Source organism: Fringilla coelebs (genome assembly GCF_963513975.1).
Source record: "Fringilla coelebs genome assembly, chromosome: 15".
NCBI classification, from domain to species: Eukaryota; Metazoa; Chordata; class Aves; order Passeriformes; family Fringillidae; genus Fringilla; species Fringilla coelebs.
This window is the reverse complement of record NC_140041.1, coordinates 7932469-7954771: the sequence shown is the minus strand read 5'-3', so window position 1 is coordinate 7954771 and position 22303 is coordinate 7932469. Positions and strand designations below refer to the sequence as shown.

At 42.9% G+C, this 22303-nt stretch overlaps 2 protein-coding genes across 3 annotated transcripts; one reads left to right on the top strand and one right to left on the bottom strand.

Annotated features, from left to right (window-relative positions):
* Positions 1–2030: 2030 nt before the first annotated feature.
* Positions 2031–12691, bottom strand: SLU7 (SLU7 homolog, splicing factor). 2 transcript variants are annotated; one of them, XM_084215786.1, is made up of 16 exons: positions 12674–12691; positions 12108–12285; positions 11342–11495; positions 11041–11121; positions 10301–10465; positions 10090–10155; positions 8804–8851; positions 8175–8306; positions 7809–7906; positions 6397–6464; positions 6070–6209; positions 5142–5303; positions 4609–4713; positions 4352–4426; positions 4004–4108; positions 2031–3058 (listed from the first exon to the last, which is right to left on the bottom strand). In XM_084215786.1, exons 2-16 carry the CDS (start codon positions 12269–12271, stop codon positions 2879–2881), a joined length of 1743 nt encoding a protein of 580 aa, XP_084071912.1. In that variant the 5' UTR covers positions 12272–12285; positions 12674–12691; the 3' UTR covers positions 2031–2878. The 2 variants fall into 2 exon arrangements, with proteins under 2 accessions (XP_084071912.1, XP_084071911.1); XM_084215785.1 differs by lacking the exon at positions 12674–12691 and adding an exon at positions 12421–12655.
* A 79-nt stretch (positions 12692–12770) lies between these two features.
* On the top strand, positions 12771–17169 carry PTTG1 (PTTG1 regulator of sister chromatid separation, securin). The gene is made up of 6 exons (XM_084215797.1): positions 12771–12953; positions 13708–13810; positions 14112–14290; positions 15090–15168; positions 15936–16094; positions 17061–17169. Exons 2-6 carry the CDS (start codon positions 13729–13731, stop codon positions 17138–17140), a joined length of 579 nt encoding a protein of 192 aa, XP_084071923.1. The 5' UTR covers positions 12771–12953; positions 13708–13728; the 3' UTR covers positions 17141–17169.
* Positions 17170–22303: the final 5134 nt, after the last annotated feature.

Here is a 22303-nt window from a genome sequence, read left to right as displayed (position 1 = left end):
CAGAGCTGAGGAAAGCTCCTCAATGGGTATATTTAGGGTTACACTGCTGTTTACCCACTTTCATGCAGTAAGTTAAGGGCAGAAGGGAGCAAGTTGTTTATTTCCAGTTCCCTGCTCACTGACCAGAGCAGATTTCCCGGGTTAGATAACTGTGTGTGCCCCAGGCAGCTTTGTGGGCACTGCCAGGGTCACTTCGGGTTATGGTCACAGATTAAGCCCAAGAGACCCGAGCAGAGCAGGAATAAGCTCAAATTCCACTGGTGTAGTAAAAGAGATCCTGCTGACCCCCCCAACCCCCCTGAGGCACCTCTGAAATCCACAAAGCAATTCCACAGCCCATGCTGCTTACCAGGGATGGAGGTGTCTCCTCTGTGCTGGGTTCTGCCTGGGGAAAGGAGAGCAGCTGGTGCCAAAGGAAGGGCAGGGAGGGACTGAGGCATCCCAGAGTCACTCACATCCATGCACTTCTGAGCTTAACTCTGATTCTGCCTCTCTTGGATGTGTGGGGCTGTTCAGCCCTTGCTGGGAAGTGCCACGTGGCAGAAATATTAACTGAGCTTCCTGAGAAACAGATGCTGCTTACAGAGAGTCAGAGTCTCCAGTAAATCAACTTATTGCAGTCAAGGGTTTGTAGGGAATTCTCATAAGATTGGAACTGGAAACTAAAATTTTGCACAAGTAGAAGCATGAGAGACATGAACCTTGTCAGCCAAGATCTGCCTGGAGCTGCTTTTTGGCACTGTCCCATCACACACATCTTCAGTTTGACAAATGAATCAGTTAAGCAAGAAGTGCTTCAAATCATATCAGAAATTACTTTTTCACCTTATCTACAAAAAAACCTTGAAAGTACAGGATTTTGTTTTTGTGCCAATTCCCCCCCAAATAAACCCCTTCCCCCACAGGTATTCAAAACCATTAAAGAATGACCAAACTGTACATGGGAAGCAGGGTAACCAACAGCCAGTAACTTGGCCAGGGCTGCCAACACTCCTGAAAGGGGGACACTTTTTTAGGTGGCTGACTCCTGCTGAGGCCTCCCTGCGGCACTGGAGGCAGCTAAAGCAGCAAACACCACGAGCACAGAACTATGACCCCTCTGATCTTACAATTAAATTGTCTTGGAGCATCTACAAATGGCCTCCAGCAGCAGGGAGAGGTGAAGGAACAGGAAGAGAGAGGCAGAGAGAGGAGCAAACTGCACACCTGCCACAAGAACAACCACACTAGGCCTGCACTAGACAGAAATATGAACTGTGTGTCTGATCTTAAGCTGGGAGGACCAGAACTCATGAATCCCTCAGCAATAGGGGCCATGTGCCGTCATGGGGAGTAAGCCCAGCATGGGTGAAGCATTCCTGGCACAAGCCAAGGAATCTTATCAGAAATCAAATGATTCTGGGCTGGAGAGCCCAGCAAGGCAGCCTGAACTGGTCATTCCTCAGGACAGTTTTGACAGCGTCGGTAACTTAAAATTGCAAATGCTTGGGTTTCTGCAATGTATGGTGAAAAGTAACTAATTCTTGAGTCTTCTACAAATGGGCCTGTAAAAATGGATTGTGATATTTTTAGGTACCAGAAAATTCAACTGTAGCAATAAATGTACAGCCTGGTGTGACCATTACAAAGGCAGAAGAGCAGACCCCAGCCATTAACTTCATGGGGATTAGTCACAGAAGTCTGACAAACCCTTGGGTCAAACCTTTACATTTTACAGGCTCAGATTGTCACAAAACTCACCTCAAAAAAGTATATTACTATCTAAACCATTTGTTTCTTAACCCATGGAAAGGTTGTTGACAATCTAAAAGGAAGTATATATTAATACAGAACTAAATGCAGACCAGTGCAGAATTGCCACCATTAGCTACATGTCCCAAATCAAAACATTCAGTCCTCAAAGTGTCTGTGAAATCACACATAGGACACTCACAGGTAGGATTTTTGTATGTAATTATTTGTGGAAAGGAGCAGTTTTAGCAGTTTTAGCCTCAACAGAAGTAATTCCCAAGCCTTTTTCACCCAGTTCTTCAACTTTTTATTAGTTAAAAGGGGAAAACTCCCAGTTTAAGTACAAACATTGCTAAACCAAAGCAGATGCTGCTTCACATTCTCACATGGGATTAGAGCCTGACACTTGGTGTCACACCATGGAACAGCACACTGTTTTCAAAAGGAAACTCAAGAACTCAGATCTTTACAACTGAAATTTCTGTGGAAATACATCTGAAGAAAAAAAGTGGAATTTAAAAACTCTACAGTCAGCTTCTCCCACCCCTTTCATTTAAAAGGCTAGACAGCACTTAAGATCTTTCTATTGATTCAACCAGAACAATGCAATTAACTTTTACATTTCCAAAGTCCTTTCTGCAAAGTGATCAAGAAACGGTATTCTTTTACAGTCATGATATAGGCTTTGCAAGTAAGAAGCTCTAGTAGAAGTTGTGTCAATATTTTGTCAACAATTTTTCTTCTCTATTGACACCTGCTGACCATTTCTTCTGACTAGTCAGTTTTACTGTATCACAACTTTATGCATTAGTTGGCCAAATATATATATATACATACTAGCTGGCCAAATAAACCTAGGATTTCAGTCAGATCTCCTTCAAGATCTTACAGAGTATGTGTATGTATTTTATCTATACATATGTTACATATGTGTGTATATATGTGCCTGTATTTGTATATATACACACACATTTACAAAGCTCCATTAAGTACTAGACTGCTCATGTCTGCTGAAAGAAGCTTTCACAAATTTCTTCAGAGCACAGAAAGGTTTCTGCCGTTTTAGACATGTGCAAGGGAATCAAATGTCTAGAGCTGTAAACAACTGTGGAAAAAGTCTCATGTACTGGAATGGTGCCTCCTGTGACTACTGCCCAAGGAAAGAGGCCATGGGGTCATCAGGTCTCTGCCTTTTCATTCTGTAAGCCTCCATCTCCTCTTCTGTTGGCTCCCTGGCTTCATACTGGCTGTTGTACGGTCTCTTCCTCTCATCTAACTGCATGATTTCTTTGATGTGGAGAAGTCGAGCCTCTTCTGCATTTAGAGCCTGAAATGAGAGCAAAGGGAATCAAAAATTCCACAGTGAAGGTTAAACCAAAACAACCCAACAATGAAGGTTTGTCTTAAGATTCCTGTATGATGGACAAGGAGCAAGCACAAGGGTGGGATAAGCAATGCAGATCTGTCTGGCTCATCCACACCACATTTCACTTAATGCTTATTTTATAGTGTTTAACATAAAATGATGGTTAAATGCTATTTAGTAAACAAGCCACTATAATCTCTTTCCAAATGTCAAAATCAAGAAACTCACAGGATTTACCTAAAATATACTTGTGATCTAGCAAGTACGAATGAATTGTTTGTTAATTTCTGTTATATGTTTGGGGTTTTAATTTTTAAATGCTATGTGCTGTCTCATTCCTCAAACTCCTACTGTTGCTACTGGAAAAGAAGCTGCATTTGTACCCTGCTTTAATTAAGCACAGTTTTAACAGGTTTCCTGTGAGAGCAGCCTGAGGCAGGCTGCTGTGGCCAAGGGTGTGTGCTGTGGCACACTGCTGCTCAGCAGGGGATGGCCTGGGGCAAGGATTCATTACATCAGCTCAGAGACTGGGCCGAGCCTGGGATACAAAGGGCTAAGTTCAGGTTTAGCACTGCCCTTGATCTCTCCATCTTTCTTCAATACACAAATCATTGTGTTCTGTCATGTCTTTTACAGACCTACAGGTGTAATAGGTGCCTAGACATGAAATGTTCTAAGTTATCTAAATTAAGTCATCAAAACTAAATATTTATTGAAGCTTTGCTTGAGGAATAGGGGATGGACTTTAGAACATCTAACAGCATATTAAATTTAATTTAGCTCAAAATTAGCATCAAACTACACCATGGTATATCACCAAGAACTATATCATAGGCTTCATAAAACTGATACTGTAAAATATGTCATGTTCCTTTTGCCACAAAGCCTCTGAAGATTATAGTGCACCTTTTTTAGTTTTTCTTGCTTCTTTTTCTCTTCACCCTCACTGTCTGAATTTGAGCTCTTCTTGTGCTTCTTCTTTTTCTTCTCTTTCTGTTTCTCTTGGTGGATCTGTAAGGTGGGAAAAAAGTTACTGTTAAGATTCAACTTGCCAATATTAATAATGCCCAAACTACTAAATCCAAATTTTTATTAATGCTACTTGTGCTATTTGAGAGCCCAGTTTTCAATAGAAAGGTTAATGCTCTAATAATGCAGTCTAGTAATTTTCTGGCTGATTAGGACTCTAGAGAATTTTGTAGATAAAATGTTGAGGAGAAGTATCTGCCTTCCTGAGAAAGGGAAACATCCTACCTCCATCAGTGTTTTGGGTTTTGTCATGTGTTCTTCATCCTCAGGCTGCTCCTCCATTAAACTTGCCTCTGTATTCTGTACACCAGACAAGAACAAGGATACCCTGTTACTGACCACATCTCAAAGGGGAAGGACAAAAAAAAAAATCCCACAAATCCCTAAAAAACCAAGCACCCTCAAAAAGCAAAACTGTCTAAACCTTAAGAATATGAATGCTTTTTAGCTCTTTCCACATGAATAAACAAGAGAATACTTACAGCAATTTCCTTCCCAGCTTCTCCTGTACAGTAGGAGTACTTGACAAAGGAGTGGCAGCACTTGTAACCCCATTTGCCTTCTTTCCAGTATGAACCCCAAATGCACTGCAGGAGAACACACCACACAGTTACTCCTGAAAGAGGCAGGCTACAATTTCCTCCTGAGCTGATGTCTTGGTAAGCAAATTACTCAAACAGTCCAAAAGGCAGCTAAGAGAAATGCTTGTGCTATTTTACATGAACCTTTACAGGTACACTGTCAAAAAAGAGAATCACAAACGGATGTGGTCAACTTCTATTCAAAGTGGAAGGTGAATAGAGTAACTTCTCCTTCAGTTTAAGACTTCCATGGCAACTCCTCAAATTCACATCACAACTATGACAATCTGAAGTTTCTCCTTAACAGAAAAGGGAGAGTGTTACATTGAGACAGGAGAATTGTATTTGGTGCATTAGATTGTACTGCATCCTAATACAGCTCCAATGGGATGCTATTTCATTTTAAAAAATTTTAAACACAACCTAGGACTTACTGTATGGTTGTTGATCTTCACATCCTCTTCATACTTAGAACAAGCAATAGCTTTCTCCTGTCCTTTGATGACTGTTCCATGCCTAGAATACTCCACATAATCTTCTGTTTGAGCCAACAGAAGTTCAGCTGGGGGGGCATCTAAATGTTCTTGTCCTCCATACTAAAATGCAATCAGAAATGACATACAATAGTTTTGGAAAAAACACATCTTTTATATAGTTAAGCAAACATTTCAAAAACAGCACCCTTGGTACCTTGTCAAGAAGGCACAAAAGTGGACAAAGTTAAATCTTTAGTGAAGAGTTAAGACAGAAATACATCATCTCCTATGGCCACTGTGGTGTCTTTTGGTGTTCAGTTTTGTGGGGTTTTTGGTGTGCATGTGTTTTTTTATTGTGTTATTTGTTTTTGTTTTGTTTTATGCTGGAGAATGACAACAGTGATATTCCTCACTCAAAGCAGAAAATCTTTAGAGACCAAGCAAAAGACCAGCTGGGGTAGAATGAGAACAATACTTCCTGCCCTCCTCCAAACTTGAATGTTGACATGGTTAAAATATAAATGGATTATTTAGTTTTTTTCAGCTGTCCAAGACACAAGTTGCAAAATAAAATAAGTATTTATCTAAAACACTGTACCCAAAATTTGAGTCAGAAAGAAATTCAGATTTCTTCAGTGGAGAACTTCTGACAGTTTAGGGAAGAGCTCCCAAAAATACCAATACCAGCAGACCTTCTAAGGTCCCAAAACTAAATAAAACTCATCAATTGATGAGATTGTATGTATAAATATAAAAATATTATAAGTCTAAGCTGTTGAGAACAGCTGATGCCCTCTCACATAGGATTAGTAATCTTACTTGTTCCCCAAGACCCAGACTTCAAACTCAACAGAATTCCCATTACATAAACCAAAATGACTATTACCTTCTCCAGGATGCTTTCTTTCTGCTGTGCCTTGAAATCTTCTTTTTTCACTTTGAAAGATTTATAGAGGAGTTCTAATTTTGTAGGGTCTGCTTGAAGATGAACTTCAGAGCCTTTGTCATAAGCCTCCCAGGCAAACACTGTGTACACAAGAGGTTCCATTCAATACTTATTCTAAAACTGACACACATTCAAATAACATCCTTTAATTCTGAAGCAATAAGGCCTCAATTTATTAAGATTTACTTATTTCTCTTTTGCAAGAAAGCAACATTAAGTATTTTAAGTGAATTTCCTTCAAAATCCCCAAGCCCAAAGGCCACTTACGCTGGGTCTGTGCCATTGAAATGGTATCGCCTGTGTAGCGAACGAAGTTGTCACCAGCATAACCAACTCTGCAGAAAAGAACACAATTCTCAGCATTTGTAACGTGATTTCTTCTCAAATACAAACACAGAAGTGCAACAGGCAAGTAAAAATTCTCTTGTGCACTAAGAGTTAAGAACAGGAGGAGAAGAAGGTGCATCCAACTCAATATATGAAACAAAAACCTATGCTCCCTACAAAGCCATGAAAGCATTAGGGAGCCACTCAAAAACTGTGATGTCTGCGTTCCAGGGACACATGACACAGCCCTGGAGTTCTGTCTGAGATGCCAAGCACTAGAAGTTAAACTCGGACCTAGTTACACAATAAATATGCATAAACAATCTGTATTATTCCAGCACAGTGATTCTTACTTCTGGATTTCTGACTCTTCAGTCTGGACCTAGCATATTTAGCTGAGTTTAAGAAAGCCTGGGATACCTTTATTGCTCTCAGTAAAGTGAGACACTTGTGCACAGCCCTTGAAGAGATGCACAGTCAGCACATGAAACACACACTGAGGATCAAAAAATGCTACCAATCCAATTCCCACTCTTTCATCTTCCCAAAGCCACTCTGAAAAATTTACAGTCTGAAAAGCTGCAGCAGAAATTTAGATTCAACGAAGATCAAATTATGACTTGATAGAGAAGCAAAAGCATCTGCATCTAAAAAAACCCATTGACTGGCATTACTTTAGCTGGGGGCAAGGAGAGGTGGAAAGAGCAATATTTGCTATCATTTAGGTACTGCCATTCTATTTTAGGCTGTGAGCTAATCCAATTACTGCTCTCTGAACACATGTTTTACTCACAGCCTGTTTGCTCTGTACATTTCCAGTATGCAGCCAAGAGCCAGCCTATGGCAGCTTTCATTAAGCTATCTAGACAATACAAAGCTTTTATACTTTTTCTATGCAGAATCCATTAATATAGGAGAAGATCTTACTCCTAATTAAAATATTTTGTATTTTGTACAAACACACCATGCTAGTCTCCAGAACCAAGAAACAAGGGATAAAGTTTAAGATTTAATTACTGAAATATTTTACATAAATATATTATTGTTTACAGGCATCACCTCTAAATGCAGCAGTGTCCTAGCTCTTGTACAGATAATTACACTAAACCATGGTCCACATGTCCCTGAAGATTAAGGATCAGTCAGTATTACAAAAACACCACTTTTATATACTAAACCAAAATGTGTTTCTAAATAAAACAGTTTTTTTCTAGGTTTTCTAATATATGTACATGTAACTGAATAGAGATTCATTAGCTAAAGGACATACACGTGAAATAAAATATATAACCATTAATATAATTTTTTAAGAGTTTTGTTGGATATACAAGCATTAACTCATTTTAACTTACTCATCTGGATTCTTGCCTGTGTTGGCATAAGGGTTCTCCCTCATTGCTCTTGTTTTGGGATCATAGTAAGCAGAGTTTGGATCTAGATTCCTCAAGTACTAGGGAAAAAAACAACATATAAGAGACTTAGTATTTATGATTTTGAAAGAACTGAGGTTACCCTTGCATCCTCCAGTTAAGATTTTTTAAGAAGTTCTATCTGTGCAAAAGAAGAAGTCATAACATGGGCAGGAACAGAAATGAGAACAGACCTTAACTTCCAAACCCCTACACCCATAAACAAAGTAATTAATAACTGAATGTGTAATTTGTTGAAATTAACTCCCAGGAATACAGAAGAAGATCTGCCCAGAACTCTTTACTCACTTTGGCAATGTCCTCCCGAATACGCAGATTTCGGACGGTGATGCGTCTTTTTGAGTCAAAGTTCTGCCCAGGCATGTCAATGTCATCTGCATATTTGTCTTCATCTTCATCTTCACTGTTATGATCTCTTTCCTGAGAAGAAATGGAGAATTTCTAACTAAAAGAGTTCCTTCACTATGGAGACATGTACAACAATCTGATTTTAGTGGTTTTCTTAAAATTCTGCAATCCCTGTAGTTACAAGGTGGCACAGTTTACCTGGGCTGAAGTGTGCTCTCAGGCTACTCTAACACTCAACACTTCAGAGGCACTCTTGTTAAAGAATTTTCACTTCCTTCTATGGAAATGGACACCAAAACCTAACTATGATGATATTAAGAAAATAGTTATTTTAGTCAAAATATACTATGTGTTAAAATGTAGTTATGTGCTTGCATCTCCAAGGTTTGACAACACACAGGAATTAAAACAAAAAGCTTCTTTATGAAATCCTGCAACCTCTGCCCAAAAGAAGATGTAGGCAGTGGCATAGACACAACATTCAAACCCTTGTGCCACCCTTGTTTTACTGCTCCACTAACTACAGGCTTTCTTTGCCCATGGTGTGATGCAGCGGGTAATCATCTTACTGTCTGTGAATTTGATTCCTCTTCTCCCCACTGGTGTCTTGGGGAGTTCTGCAGCAAACAAAGAGCACATCAGCAGAGAAGACAAGATAGTGGAAAAAAGCAAGGTAGCAGGGATACAAAGGGCAATCAAAGCAGAGCTTTGTGCTGGATACAACATACAATTTACCACTGGCCCAAAATGCAGAAACACAGCTACATAACATTCTAGCAGAATGCTCTTAGCCTTCTCTGTGACAGACACATGTTGGAGAACTGTTCACTTTATCCCCAACAAAATTTCCAACTCTTTGCAAGAACAGCAAATTCTAGAACTGTTGCTGTTATTTAGAGCTTGTTATGCCTTTGGACACTGAGGATTTAGACTGTAACATTTCATATCATGTAAATATAACAAAGTTGCAACTCTGAAAGCTTAAAAAAGAATTCAGGAGATATGTATTCAATAATTTAGTCAGGATTTACAGGAATACTAAGCACTTAGGCAGAATCACTGACTATGCAAATCAGTCTCAGTCCCCTCCCTCAGAGAAAGTTCTTAAATTTAAACACAGTTTTCTTCTTACAGTTCCACTTATAAGCAGTAAGTATACTGAAGCCAACAACATTTGCTTCATAGAACAGGCATGAAAAGAGGAACAATCTCCTCTATTGGGGAGGTCTGTAAAAAGCACTGTAGTCTGGGCTGGGTGGCAGGTGGAGCTCCCTGTGCCATCTAGTGACAACCCACGGGGGACAGCACGGCCTCTGCAAGGAGGCTGTAGGTCAGGACTTCTGACCAGTAGCAGTCTCTGTTTTTTCCCCATTTTCTAAGTCACTGTGCAGTGATTTTTTTCTTAAACCAATCTGCTTCTTCTTAAGGAAACACCTTCCTAATCCAATTTATATTAAAAATTACTAAATCAATGCACAGTCATCACCTCAGCACTAGTCAGACCCTACCTATTTTTAAATACGATAAAAGTATTTTGGTACATGAAAAAAAATTACTACATGGAAAACAAGCTCTTCTGACCAAAATTCTATGTCAATAATTTCAGCAACAATAATAGTCACACAGAATTTCTGCCTGTAAGGGGGACACAAAGAAATTTTCATTTGAAAGAAGATGCTTCCAGGTTCTTGAGTGTGACAGAGAACATGCTGGTGCTAGGAAAACCTTTAAATTACTAAAGGGCACAAAACCTAATAGCAGACCTTTCGTAGAGAGTAGAAGAGTCAGAAAGCAGAAATAATCTGGCTTGTATTTATTTAGCCTAAGCAAAAATAGAATAGCTAAGTTTACTTACCACTTGCTCCAGCTTCCCTGATGCCAACTCCTCCTGAAGCTTCTGGGCTTTCAGGGTACGTTTGGCCTGTGCAGTACAAAAATGCATTTATTTAAAGATTTCTCCTCAGCACCAGCTCTAATATCAACAGAGCACATTACAAGTGTCCCTCCTCCCAGCCCAGCCACACCAAACACTAACTCTGTCCCCAATAAACCACACCCCCACATACCAAATCAACCTTGGAGTACTCCTCTACAATTTTCATGTGCTCCTCTGGGTTATACCCATTCCACCGGTCTCGCTTCCCATCGTAATCAAACATCAGCTGAGGCTGCACATGCTCATCTGGGGCAATGTTCATGCCTGTGTATTTTGCTCCAACTTTCCTGGGTCTCTGCAAGAAAAAAAAAAAAGATTGTTAGATCAGTCCATTAGGTTACTCACTCACATATCCTTTAAGAAATACTGTCAGTCAAGCTCCTCTAGAGCAAGTTAAATTCAGCAATGTAAGGCTGTGGATTGTATATAAATGTAAGTAGTTGTGCTACTTTTATGTAGCACAACTGACTTCAAACTCCATAAACTCTTGTTTATATTTTCCACAATTAATGAAGCAATTAAAACAGTTTCTGGGAGTGGCTTCTGCCTGAGATGAAGCAGGAAGACAGATACAACAGCACTTGAGTTAATACAATTAGCAAGAAAATAACATTTTCACCTATTATTTCAGATTTTATTACAAACAGAATTAATGGATGACACACTGAATTCTATCACTTTCCCCCTTCATTAGTAATTTCTTCAGAAATTTCTAGGCCATCTCTCTCTACTTATAGCATTTTCCAAAACAGCTTTTCCAAGCCCAGTATCTCATCTACAGCCAGCCGTTTTTCACAGAGGTTAAACTCCTGTGGCATTCAAAGCCATTAAGGCAGGGCCAAAAGGGGGTTACCTCCATGCAGCCCTCACCTCCATGCAGTCCTTCTTCTTGTGGGTCAGGGCCCCGCAGTTCTCGCAGGCTCCCTTGCGGTACCGCGTGGCCACGGCGTGCTGGGGGCAAACACAGCATCAGCGTCAGCCCTGGCACGGCTCACACAGGGGGAACAAACAATTCCTGTTTGCAACACCACTCAGGAGTGGGAGCCTCCCCAAAGCCCAAACAGATTTGATAATCCTGCAGGATAAAAATTCCTGCCCCCCCTCAAAAGCCAGAAATCTCCTCGTGTAATCAGCCCAAGTTCTTATTCCATGGGAAAAGCATTCTGCATACCTCCTGAACTCCTCGTTTGTACCAATCTCCAGAGGAGTTGTACTGCTTCTGCTTCTCTGGCTGAGGTCTCTGGTGCTTTAGTGTGGGTCTCTTAGAAGGATCTATGTACCACGGCACCGAGGAGATGTACTGAGGAATATGAGGGTTGATATCCCTGGAAAAGATGTTGTGCAATGAGCACATGGCAGGGAAAAAACACAAAACAACTGAGTCTAGCAAACAACCCTCACATTAAAGTTCAAGTGCTTTAGGAGGGAAAATAAATACTGAAGCTGGTACAACACACTACAAAATAAATTCTCAGTTTGATAAACACAGATAGATTTTGTTGCCACCTAATTCACCTAAACTCCTGACTCCAAATCAAATGGCTTATTCTGTGTAATGTTACTGAGCAAAAAAAAAAAAAAACCAGCAACATTTCTCAGAAACAACAAGCCCTGTGAAAGCAAAACAGAGGCAACAGATGAGCTACACCATAAAGATCTCTGTGCTATGTTTTGCTCACTTTTAAAGTACCATGTGTTATTAGCTTCATGGCTTGGACTTTTTAGCAGAAGTAGCTGACAGGAAAGAAACACTGAACCTACATTGTTCCAGAAAGTATCTCATGACTGAAACACTAAAACACAAAGTTCAACTATTTATTTCTACAGTAACTCACACTGGAATTATAAGTTTCCTTCACAATTGTTCTGCAACCACATTAAGAAAAGATATTTTTCCCCAGCAGCTTTAGAACATTCACAGCTTTAGTAAAACATACTTTCCCTCTTCATCCACTTCAGCAGGTGCATTCCCCAGTTTTCTCTGTTCTTCTAATTCTTTCTTTTTCCTCCAATCTTCCCTTGTCATCTTCTTTGGTTCCTCCAGGCTCACATCAGTTGCCCCTCCTGCAGGAGGGGCGTTCGCTACCACACCTGAGGCCATTTTGGCTTTTATCCCTAGCAGAAAAAAAAAATAAAATTAGAAAACAAAACAAAAAAAGCCTCAATACCCTCTGACATCACAACTCTTCAACGTGATTGTGTGTCACCCAGTGAAATGAGCTAACTCCGTATTAAGCATTCCCGACATACCTTTGTCCTGGCAAATAAGCCCCGCTGCCGAAAGCACAGAATTACCTCAGTGCTAACCGGGGACCTGGGCCTGCGCCTATCCCGGAAGAGACGCGAGAGAACGACCGCGGGGGAGCAGCGCCAGACACGGGCGCAGAGCCGGGCGGGGAACGCCAGCACTTGCTCGGAACCTACAGAAACCACCGTGTCGAGTCCCGAATCCCGATTCCCGGTGCCACTCCCGGGTCCCGACCCCCGCCCCAGCCCTGTTTACCTGCCAGGCCGCAGCGCCGCCCCACAATGCCCCGCGGCCGCGCTCACTTCCGGGGCGGAGCCGCCTCCCCGTGCTCGCCCCGCCCCGCCCCGGAGCTCACGCGAGGCCGCGTGCGGCTGCGCGCTCAGCCAATCGGCTGCCGTGCGTGGGTCGAAGGGGCCAATGGGCGGCTCGGGGCCGGTTTAAAGCACGGCGCCGTTGGCTCCTGGGGCGCTTTGAGGCGTTTGAGAGCGGTTCAGGCTTTGTGGCGCTGGGCTTTCCTGTGCTGTCGCTTTCTGGGGTGAGCTGAGAGTTCAGGGGTAGGGCTGGTCTGGGGCTTTGTATCTGGCTTTGTGCTTCGGGCTGTAGAGAGAAAAGGAATTTTGGCTAGAGAAAGGCCGTACGGCTGGGGAAGGGTTTGCAGCGCAGCTGTGGTGAGGAGGGGTGGGGGCCATGCTCAGCCTGGGGAGGAGGAGGCTTAAGGGGGCTTTATCGCTCGCTACAATCACCTGAAAGCAGGTTCAGCTAGGTGGAGATCCGTGTTTTCTCTCAGGCAACCAGCAATAGGACAGAAAGAAATGGTATCAAGCTGTGCTGGGGGGATCTAAGCTGGCCATTAGGAAGAATTCCTGACAGAGAGGGTGGTTAGACATTAGAAAGGGCTGCTCGGAGGGTGGTGCAGTCACTCCCTGGAGGTGTTTAAGGGAAGCTGGATGCTAAGACTCGGTGCCATGGTGCTGTTTAGGTTGGACTCGATTATTTCGAGAACTTCTCCAGCCTCACTAACTGTGGTTCTGAGTTTTCCTGCATTTCTCTTTAATGAGGAATTGCTTGTTCACCTGTGTAATGGCAGCGATGAGCACTAATAGTGCCTTCAAACCTGAGGGGCTTTAGCTGACCTGCTGTATAACTGTGGGAAGTAGGGGTTTGTTCCCCTTCTCTAGAGACCAGTATGTGATAGCTCTGTTATTTTTAATAGGGTTTGCTTAAAAAGTGTGTTGTGATGAGACAAATGACAAGATGTGCTTTCCCTTTTTCCTCTCTGGACTCCACAGGGTAGCCCCATCAATCTGAAGATGGCAACTCTGATCTTTGTTGATCAGGAGAACAGTGAACTTCGTGCTCCCAAGAGTCAGCTGAAGCTCCCTTCAGGATCTTGTGCGTATTTGCTGCCCTCAGTCAGTAAGGGATCAAGTGAAGGGCATAAATCACATTTTGTTAGTTACTGCCTTTAATGGTAACAGTTCTCTATTCATAAATCCACTTACCCAACCAATTCTTCCAAGCTCATCAGTTGGTATAGAATTGAAGATAACTCTGTTCTTTTGTCATAAGTGTGGCTTAGGAGTTATAGATGGTGAATAGTGATTTCCAGGACAGCTAGTTTTCCAGTATGTGCACTTACTTAGGCAAACTTTAGGGTTGCTGATGTTTGTTTTTTTCTTTCCCCCCATTCCAGCAAAAGTCTTAGCTGAAAGAAAACAAGTTAACACTCCACTTCCTAAAAAAGCAATCAGTACTTCTCCAGTCACATCTTGCTCTGTCAGAAAGGCTCTTGGGAATGTGAATAAAAGTGAAGGAGTCACGAGCAAGACAGATAAGCTAAAACAGAAAAATCAGCCTTGCACTGTGAACAAAGTGAGTACAACACGCTTATGCTGGGGAAGAGGGGAAATCCATAATTTACCTGCTGTGATTTAAGGGTGATATAATTAAGCACCACACAGGTGCTCCTTTAGTCCCCTTTTGATGGGCTAGGGGGTGAGAATTGGAAGGGTGAATGTGAGAAAAATAATGGGCTGAGATTAAGGCAATTTAATAATTAAAAATCTCAAAAACAAAACCAGTTCCTTGCTACCAGTTGACTAATGCCTTGCCAGTGCCAGAGCAGTGGTAGCCTTGCTTTGCCACTAATTTTCCTTGCTGAGATGCCATGCAGTATGGGATATTCCTCTGGGCAGCTGGGGTCAGCTGTCCTGGCTGTGCACCCCCAGGCCCCTCACTGGTGGGGTTGTGAGAAGCAGAGGAGGCCTGGACTGTGCAAATAGTGCTTGGCAATAGCTGAAAGAGCTGCTTTCATCATGAATCCAAAACATGGGCTCATAAGAATTGCTGGGAAGAAAAACAATACTGTCCAGCTTAAAAGCTGGGCCTCTATGTAGATGGTTCTAGAGAAAATAGTCTGAGTTTGTCTTATCCACACCTTACCTGTTCTAGTGCAGTCACCTCTTACCACCACATAGAGTACTGCACTGCATAAACTCAGCTGGAACATTTGCCCACCTTATTTGTGTGGAGGGCATTAGAATTTAGGCCTGACTGAGAAAAGTATGGCAGGTATGCTTGTCTGTAGACCTAAACAGCACAAGAAAGCCACTATAAATATTCTATAGTAGCTCAAATAATATTACTTCCTCTTTTTATGACCAACAAAAAGACTGGATTAGAAAGCTGCCATACCGTGGCTGAAGAAGACTGGCCAGAAATAGAGAATATGTTTCCTTTGGATCCTCAAGGTAAGAACTATTGATGTAATTGTTGGAGTTAACAATAGCACTTTAATGAGGGGTGGCATTGTTGTAAGAATTTGTCCAAGCTACTATGGCACACAAGCCAGCACTGCATTTCTCCTGAGTCCTTTCTGAAACACAAAGGTGCTTTCTGCTTCTCAAGTGCTTTACCAGGAGTGAACTGGTATTTCTAACAGTAATGGCTGTGCCTCAGATGTGTTATTCTGAGTCTCTTATTGTGGTGACAGGAAACACATTCCAGATAACCAGTATTAGCTTAGTTCACTAAATAGTGACTAGGAGATAACAGCTAACAGACTATTCAAAGGAATACAGGCAAGTGTACCAAGATTTGTAACTGAAGAGATTTCTACTGCTCTAGAATATAACAGTGAAAGATGAAATTTATAAAGCTGTTCTTAGGCCAGCCCATTTCAGATATTCTCAGTCCTTCAAAATGTGTCCTTAAACTTTCATCTTCATGTGGATGTGTGTGAAAACTACTGTGCCAAAGGCTGCTGTGTTTATGAAACATACATGCTTTGCTTGCTGAAGTTACTAACTGCCTTATATTAGCAGTTCTATTAGGCAGCCTAGTGTTTTCATCAGGGTTGGTGTATGGGGTTTCATGGACATCTGAAAGGTGTAACTGCAAGTAAATACCTCATAAGAGGAGGCTGTTGGTTTGTTTTAGGTTGGCTCCTATTTCATTTAGTCTAGAAGAGTTTGCAGCTTCCCAGGCTATTGCACACTTAACAGTCTTTCTTAAACAGATTTTGAGAGTTTTGATCTTCCTGAAGAATACAAACTAAGCAATATCAACCTGTGTGGTGTTCCCCTCATGGTATTTGAGAGGACATATGACAGATATGACAGATGTGTGAACATGGCTTCTTCACCAGTGAAGATTGAAGAGATTTCATGGGAATCCAGTAAGTGGAAACTTTGCATGATTTTCCATGCACACAGTGCTCATCAGTGGTTAGGGCATAAAGCCAGTTGGCTTCAGCAGTGAAATTGCTGCTGCTGTCTGAGCTACCAGAGCAGTGCACCAGTATCAAACAGCTTCTGCTGTGTAGCCAAGCTCAGTGGACCTGGCCAACACTGCCAGTTCAGGCAATTGTCTCAGAGTGGTGTCACTGACTTGTGGCTTAACCGAGCTGCAGCCAAGCACCACACAGCTTGCTCCCCTGCTGTGGGATGGTTAAGAAATCAGAAGAGAAAATGTGAAAAAACCTCATACTTTGATATAAAAGCAGTTTTGATAACTAAAGCAAAAGCCATGCATTTAAGAAAAGCGAGACAAGGAATTCACTCAGTTCCCATCAGCAAGCAGGTGTTTAGTGTCCTCACAACAGCAGGGCTTCATCACATGCAGTGGTGATGAAGCTTTGGAAGACAGGTGCCCTAACTCCAAATGTCTCTCCTTCCTTCTTCCCCCAGCTCTGCCTGCTGAGCATGACACCATATAGTCTGGGATATCCCTGGGCCCCTTGGGATCAGCTGTTCTGGCTATGCTCCCTTCCAGATGCTTGAGCACTCCCAGCCTCCTCCTCACTGGTGGGGTGAGAAGCAGAAAAGGCCTTGACTCTGTTGCTGAGCAGTGCTCACACAGCTGAACCATCCCTGAGTTATCAACACTCCTTCCAGCACAAATGCAAAACACAGCCCATACCAGCCACTGTGAAGAAAATTAACTCTACCCAGTGAAAAGCAATACACTGAGCAACCTTTTGTGGTGCATTGCAAACTGATCAGTTAGGTGGCATAGCCTTATACAATGAAGCAATATTTCCCTTGTTTTATTCAACAGGCTTATGCTGAGCTGCTGGGAGCTAGCATATGTTTGTGTGCATTCTGAGTTTGAGAAACTGATTTGATTTATTTCTAACTTTCAGACTTGCTACAATCAACTGCTGACTTCCTTGCTACCCTGGATGAGATCATTGACATGCCACCTCCAATATATGACGATTAAGGCGTGCTCTGAAGTTTCTTTTGAGGTCTAATTTAATATAATTCTGTATTTCAATAAAGGCTAGTTTAACCTATATACTATTGTACTTTTCCTTTTTCAGTGAGCCCAAGATGTAGGTAGCAAAATAGAGCTTTGAGGAGAAGGTTCTGACAAGCAGTGTCGTTCGTGGTTTGAGATGAAGTAGGTAAAGCAGAGCCTGGGTAAGCTCCTAAGCAAGGCTGTGCTACACTGTTGTCACCCCATCTAGGAGTTGGTACCTTCTGGTTGGAGTGTGTGTGACAGGTTAAAATCCTTCTGACCTCACTGCCTGGGTTGATCCATGCAAGGGTTTGAACCAATTTGTGTATCTAGTGTAAAGTAAGCACTAGAGCTGGTATTCTGGTATTTTCCCTTTGAACCTGTTGGCTCCTCACAGTGGCTAAGGTGGTGTATGTTGGGTTCTTATGCAGCTGTAGATACTTACTGCAGAAAAGTGCCTGTAACTGAGGCACTGAATGTGGTTGCACAGTGCCATCACATGGCCTGTTAGTAGGCAGCACACAGGTAAAAACACATTGGTATGTGAGGCTTTACAGAGCAGAGGTATGACACAGTATGGAGATGACATGAATGTAAATTTAGGTAGTAGCTTTTTGTATGTACAAACAGACACCTCACTGGGAGAGAGACACTAGTACTTCATATGTGTTATGGAAGTTTCAGGGTGAAATGAGATTTTTTTTGTTACTTTGAAATATTCACTATGATCAAAAACCTAGATCTTTTTGTGCAAGCAAATAAATAAGCCTTTTGTGCCATGTGCATATGTGCACATTAAAACATTTAAAACATGACTGAACAATTTCATAGCGAACTGAACAGGAATTTGCATAATGTTTACAAAAGTAATAATTAATTTCAGATTCATAGGCTTCTTGGTACTGATAGACTTTAATCTTGGAGCTTAAATACTTGTTATTTGTGGGGCTGGTGGAATGGGTGTGCAGAAAGATGGGGTGAGTCAGGCTTGGGAATATTGGTGGTCTGTGTGCACAGGGATGAGTGCTGCTGTGGTGTAGAAAATAAGATGGTAGTGGTAGGATTAAGTAAATTGTTTGCTATGGTGAACCTCATCTCAGGCTTTTTGTTGTCATTAGGATTTCTGGCTAATGCAGGTTGAAGCTTTTGCTTTTACAAAGCTCGATTTTGTAAACATTCATTAGAAAGTTCCACTTGTTTCAGTTGGCTTTTATTTTCCTCATTTACTTTTCAACTCTGACTGAGATTAAAGGGAAATGCACATTCCTGAGACTTTCTGGGACAAAGCTGTGGTGAGACTCCATCTGTGGGTGGAGTTTCCTGCTCTTGGTGACTCCCAAGAGTTCCCAGTCACAAGGTACTGTCTTCTCTTTGGAAAATGCACACTCAGGGCCTCAGAGCTGCAAGCCTGCTGGGTGTCAGCCCATGGAGTGCTGGCACAGGAGCACTGGGAATTTTATATTGCTTCAGGTGGGTGTTAACACGGACTTCTACTGGTGACTAAAAAAATCAACTTCCTTAACATCTTTAATGTTGCTACAACCCACACAGCTCTTCATACTAAGCTCTCTTTTCTCTTGGGATGTTGTCTGGAATACTGACTTAAGCAACATGAGTTCAAAATGCTGTCTGAGCACTTTCCTCCACAACAGTGATTTTACTAAAAACTGCTTCTAATGTTTGAGTTGATTTGCTTGATCAGATATTGGGCATTGTAAATGCACAGCCATAATGACAATGAATGCTTGTATCGTGGCAGGCTTTAATAGACCTCACAGGTACATGATTGGGAGCTCAGGATTGTAATGAAATGCACAGAGTTGGGAATTTTTCAGTGGGTTATCATTCTGCAAAAGAAATGTTCTGTCTGTGAGAGTCACTTGAAGTCCTTACCTGAACTTCTGTAAGGAGAGTTTGGAGATGAACATGAAAGCAGTCTCTTAGCAGGCTCAGTAAAGTTACTTCAGTGCACATCAGACAGTCCATCCTGTGTGCAGAGTTCTGGCAGTGGGTGGCACCATGGTAACAGCCTTGTTAGAGCTTCTCCTGCAGCCTGAAATCGCTGCCGTGGTGCTGCATGCCTTTGGTACCTCGCACACGGTGTAGGTGGCTGTGATTGCTGCATCACCTCGTTAATGGGAAATGGAGGACACGAGTGGGCATGAAGGAATTCGGAGCCTTTACCCTGTGACTACAGGGAGCAGTCCATCAGCCAGGCACTTTTTATCTCCTGTTGTTTAAAAAGAACAGAAATGAGACACGTGGAGGCAGTTGGTCTCTCTAGGGTTAGCAAAGTCATGAATCTCGTAACTTCCACACAAAACCCATGGCTTCTTCCACACAAAACTTCATAGCTCTTAAAACGGTTAATGGGCCCCAGAACACGCTATTTCTGGTTTATTGCCGCACGGAGTCCCTGCAGGGTTAGTGTAGCTAAGCAGTACTGCTGCCCCTTTCCTGGAGCCTTTTCCCCCTCTTGTTTGTTAGGAGGGAGCCCTGGCACCCGTGGGTGGCGGGGGGCATCGTGAGGCCCCGGCAGTCGGGCTTGTGCGGCCGCAGCGGCCGTGACTGCGAGCGGAGCCGCGAGAGGGAGCCCCGGCTGCGGGGGAACCGGGGGCACGGGAGAGCCCGGCCGGGGGCGCGGGACGGCCCCGCGGTGCCGGCCGGGTCCCGGACACGGGAGCGGCGCCGGGTGCGGTTGGTAGCCGCGGGCGCTACAGCCTCAGGCCGTCTCTTTCTGGGGCCACAGGAGTCCGTGTGTAACACGAGTCCCAGCGAGACACAGAGTCCAGCTCGATGCGGGATGCGCAGCCGTGCCTTCCCGCAAGGCAAAGCCTGAGCCTTTCTTCAAAACGCGAGCAGAGCTTTCCCTATGAGCGGGGCCAGGGCGGTGGCTGCCCAGCCACGGAGGGAGCCTTTCCCCGTTTGTTACTTTACTTTTCACTGCTGCTCAAATTTCTTCTGGCATCTAAGGAACATGCTGTATTAGTTTTCTGTCAATAGCTATTCTGCTGGATGTGAGTGAGGTTTTGCCTAAAACTGGAAATATTCCCTTTTCCCGGAGTGTTTTCCCAGCTGCAGCGTGCATGTGCCCTTGGGAAGGTGGAGAGGAGAGGAGCCGTCCCTCAGTGCAGCGGGTCGGGCTGAGCCGGGGCGTGCCGTGCAAATCTGCCCGTTCTTCCTCTCTGTTGTGCTGTCCGCAGCGACACAGCCCAAAACACCGCCCAAAACACAGCCCAAGTGTGCGCCTGGCCCGGCAGCAGGGACTGTTCCAGGGCAATCCCAACTGCAGGGCCCTGGCAGCCCTCAGCTCCCCCAGCCCGTGGCGTGGGTGGGTGTCACGGCCAGTGTCCCTTCCGAAGGGACAGGCTGCGCTCGGGGCAGTGCTGGGCAGGGACACTGAGCTGGCTCCCTGTGCTGCTGTGCCATCGTGTGCGACAGCGACAGGCTGTGCTCCGGCAGGTCGCAGCAGGCACAGGCACCCTCTGTGCCGGAATGTCCCCATCTGGGAACATCTGATTCCGAAATAGGGGTGTTTTCTTTGGCTGTTCTTCCAGCGCAGGTTCTTCAACGTCTCTATGACTCAGTTTTGGAATGAGAACAAAACCCAGAGAAAACCAAGCATGAATCAGCTATTATTTGGCTTCAGTTTTCTGTAAGCCAGCTGACCAAAATCATTCCAGCTTCAAGAATCAATAAATTAACATCATGTTTAACTCACCTATCATCTTGTTCTTTAATCAAATATAAGGTGCTGCTGGATTTATTAGTTTAGAGGACTTTGCACTTCATTCAGCATGATAGCAGTCTACTTTTAAAAATACAATTAACCACAATTGGGTTTCTGGTACCTGCTGCTTGTGGAAACTTCAGGCAGCAGGAATAAGTTGTGATTATCTCTGATGAATTCTGCTTATTTTTACGGAATGCATCAAGTTCTGTTCACCTAAATATATCCAGCTCTTTTCTCTGAACTTCTTCTCAGCTTGAAAGTTTTGTCTGTACTGTTTTCTTCCTGAGGCTGTTTAGGTGTTGTATGGTCCTTGTCCATCATATTCCTTCTTAAATAATGCACAACCTTTGACAGCTGTTTTTAGCAGCTGTGTGTTCCTTTGCTGGGAGTAGAGCCTATTATGTTTCTTCTCCTGGATTTTGTGAAGGAGCTTATACATTTTTTTAAGGTATTTAAAATTGTCAGTTGAAGAGTCCCCTTATTATGAAACCAAGACTTCTGACTTAAAAAACCTTGCTATGTAAAGTAGTTTACAAAACTGCATTTTGTAAATGCAATGCCTCCTGGTTCCAAGAGTGTGCTGACCTCTTAAAGCATGTGTAAGAAAAAAAAAAAAGCCAAAATGAGAATGGGAACATTCTTGTGGAAAAATTTATTCCAACAGCACAGCACTTTTCTAGGAATGATTATTGCACTGGAAGATATTCAAAACTTGCAAGTTGCAACTAGGTTCTGGATTTTGCTTTTTACCTTCTACCCAGTCTTGCTCCAGCCTTTTTTTTTTGTTCAGATAACAAGTTCTTAACAGCTTCTTTCAAGGATTAAAAACTTTCTCCTGAAGTGCTTTTTTCTGTGCATAGCTTCCCGTGCCTTAGCCTGAGTTTCTTTTGAAACTAGGAAGGATCTGGAAATGCTTTGCATTGAGATGTAGTTGCTTTGAGGAAGCTCATTTTATTCTTCAGTTGTGTCTTGGTTCCCCCACATGGTGTTTGTGACCATGCTGTGATTCTTAAGTCTTTTGCTACAGTGATTTGATGCTTTACAAAAGATTATTATCAGGAAAAGCAGACAGGCAAGGGCCTTTTCTGGTGCTGGAACCCAGCCAATTCTGGCTGTCCTTCTCCACATTTTTTTTTCAGTTGGAATTAGAAGCCTTGTTTTCTGGTTAATACAGAGAGTAAAACATCATTTGTCCTCCCAATGTCTTCAACAACGTGTTTGAAACAGAGGACAGCACATAAGAACCAGATGCATCCCCTGTGGAACAGCTAATTAATTAAGTATTCTACCCAGTTTTGGGGATTTGTTATCTGTGGAGGGTTTCAGTGCTTGTGTGACTGTCCAGGCTTAAGGCCCAAATGTTGTTCCTGGCACTGCATCCAGGACTGCAGCATTTTTATGTGATGGGGAAT

What these genes read in the sequence shown, in the direction of transcription:
- PTTG1 (XM_084215797.1), top strand. Translation starts at nt 13,729, where the DNA reads ATGGCAACTCTGATCTTTGTTGATCAGGAGAACAGTGAACTTCGTGCT. An exon ending in AGCCTTGCACTGTGAACAAA is followed by an intron (nt 14,291 to 15,089) that starts GTGAGTACAACA and finishes ACCAACAAAAAG; the next exon opens with ACTGGATTAGAAAGCTGCCA. An exon ending in GTTTCCTTTGGATCCTCAAG is followed by an intron (nt 15,169 to 15,935) that starts GTAAGAACTATT and finishes TTTCTTAAACAG; the next exon opens with ATTTTGAGAGTTTTGATCTT.
- SLU7 (XM_084215786.1), bottom strand. Translation starts at nt 12,271, where the DNA reads ATGGCCTCAGGTGTGGTAGCGAACGCCCCTCCTGCAGGAGGGGCAACT. An exon ending in AGTACTCCAAGGTTGATTTG is followed by an intron (nt 10,156 to 10,300) that starts GTATGTGGGGGT and finishes TGTACTGCACAG; the next exon opens with GCCAAACGTACCCTGAAAGC. An exon ending in TTCAATGGCACAGACCCAGC is followed by an intron (nt 6,210 to 6,396) that starts GTAAGTGGCCTT and finishes TTGTGTACACAG; the next exon opens with TGTTTGCCTGGGAGGCTTAT.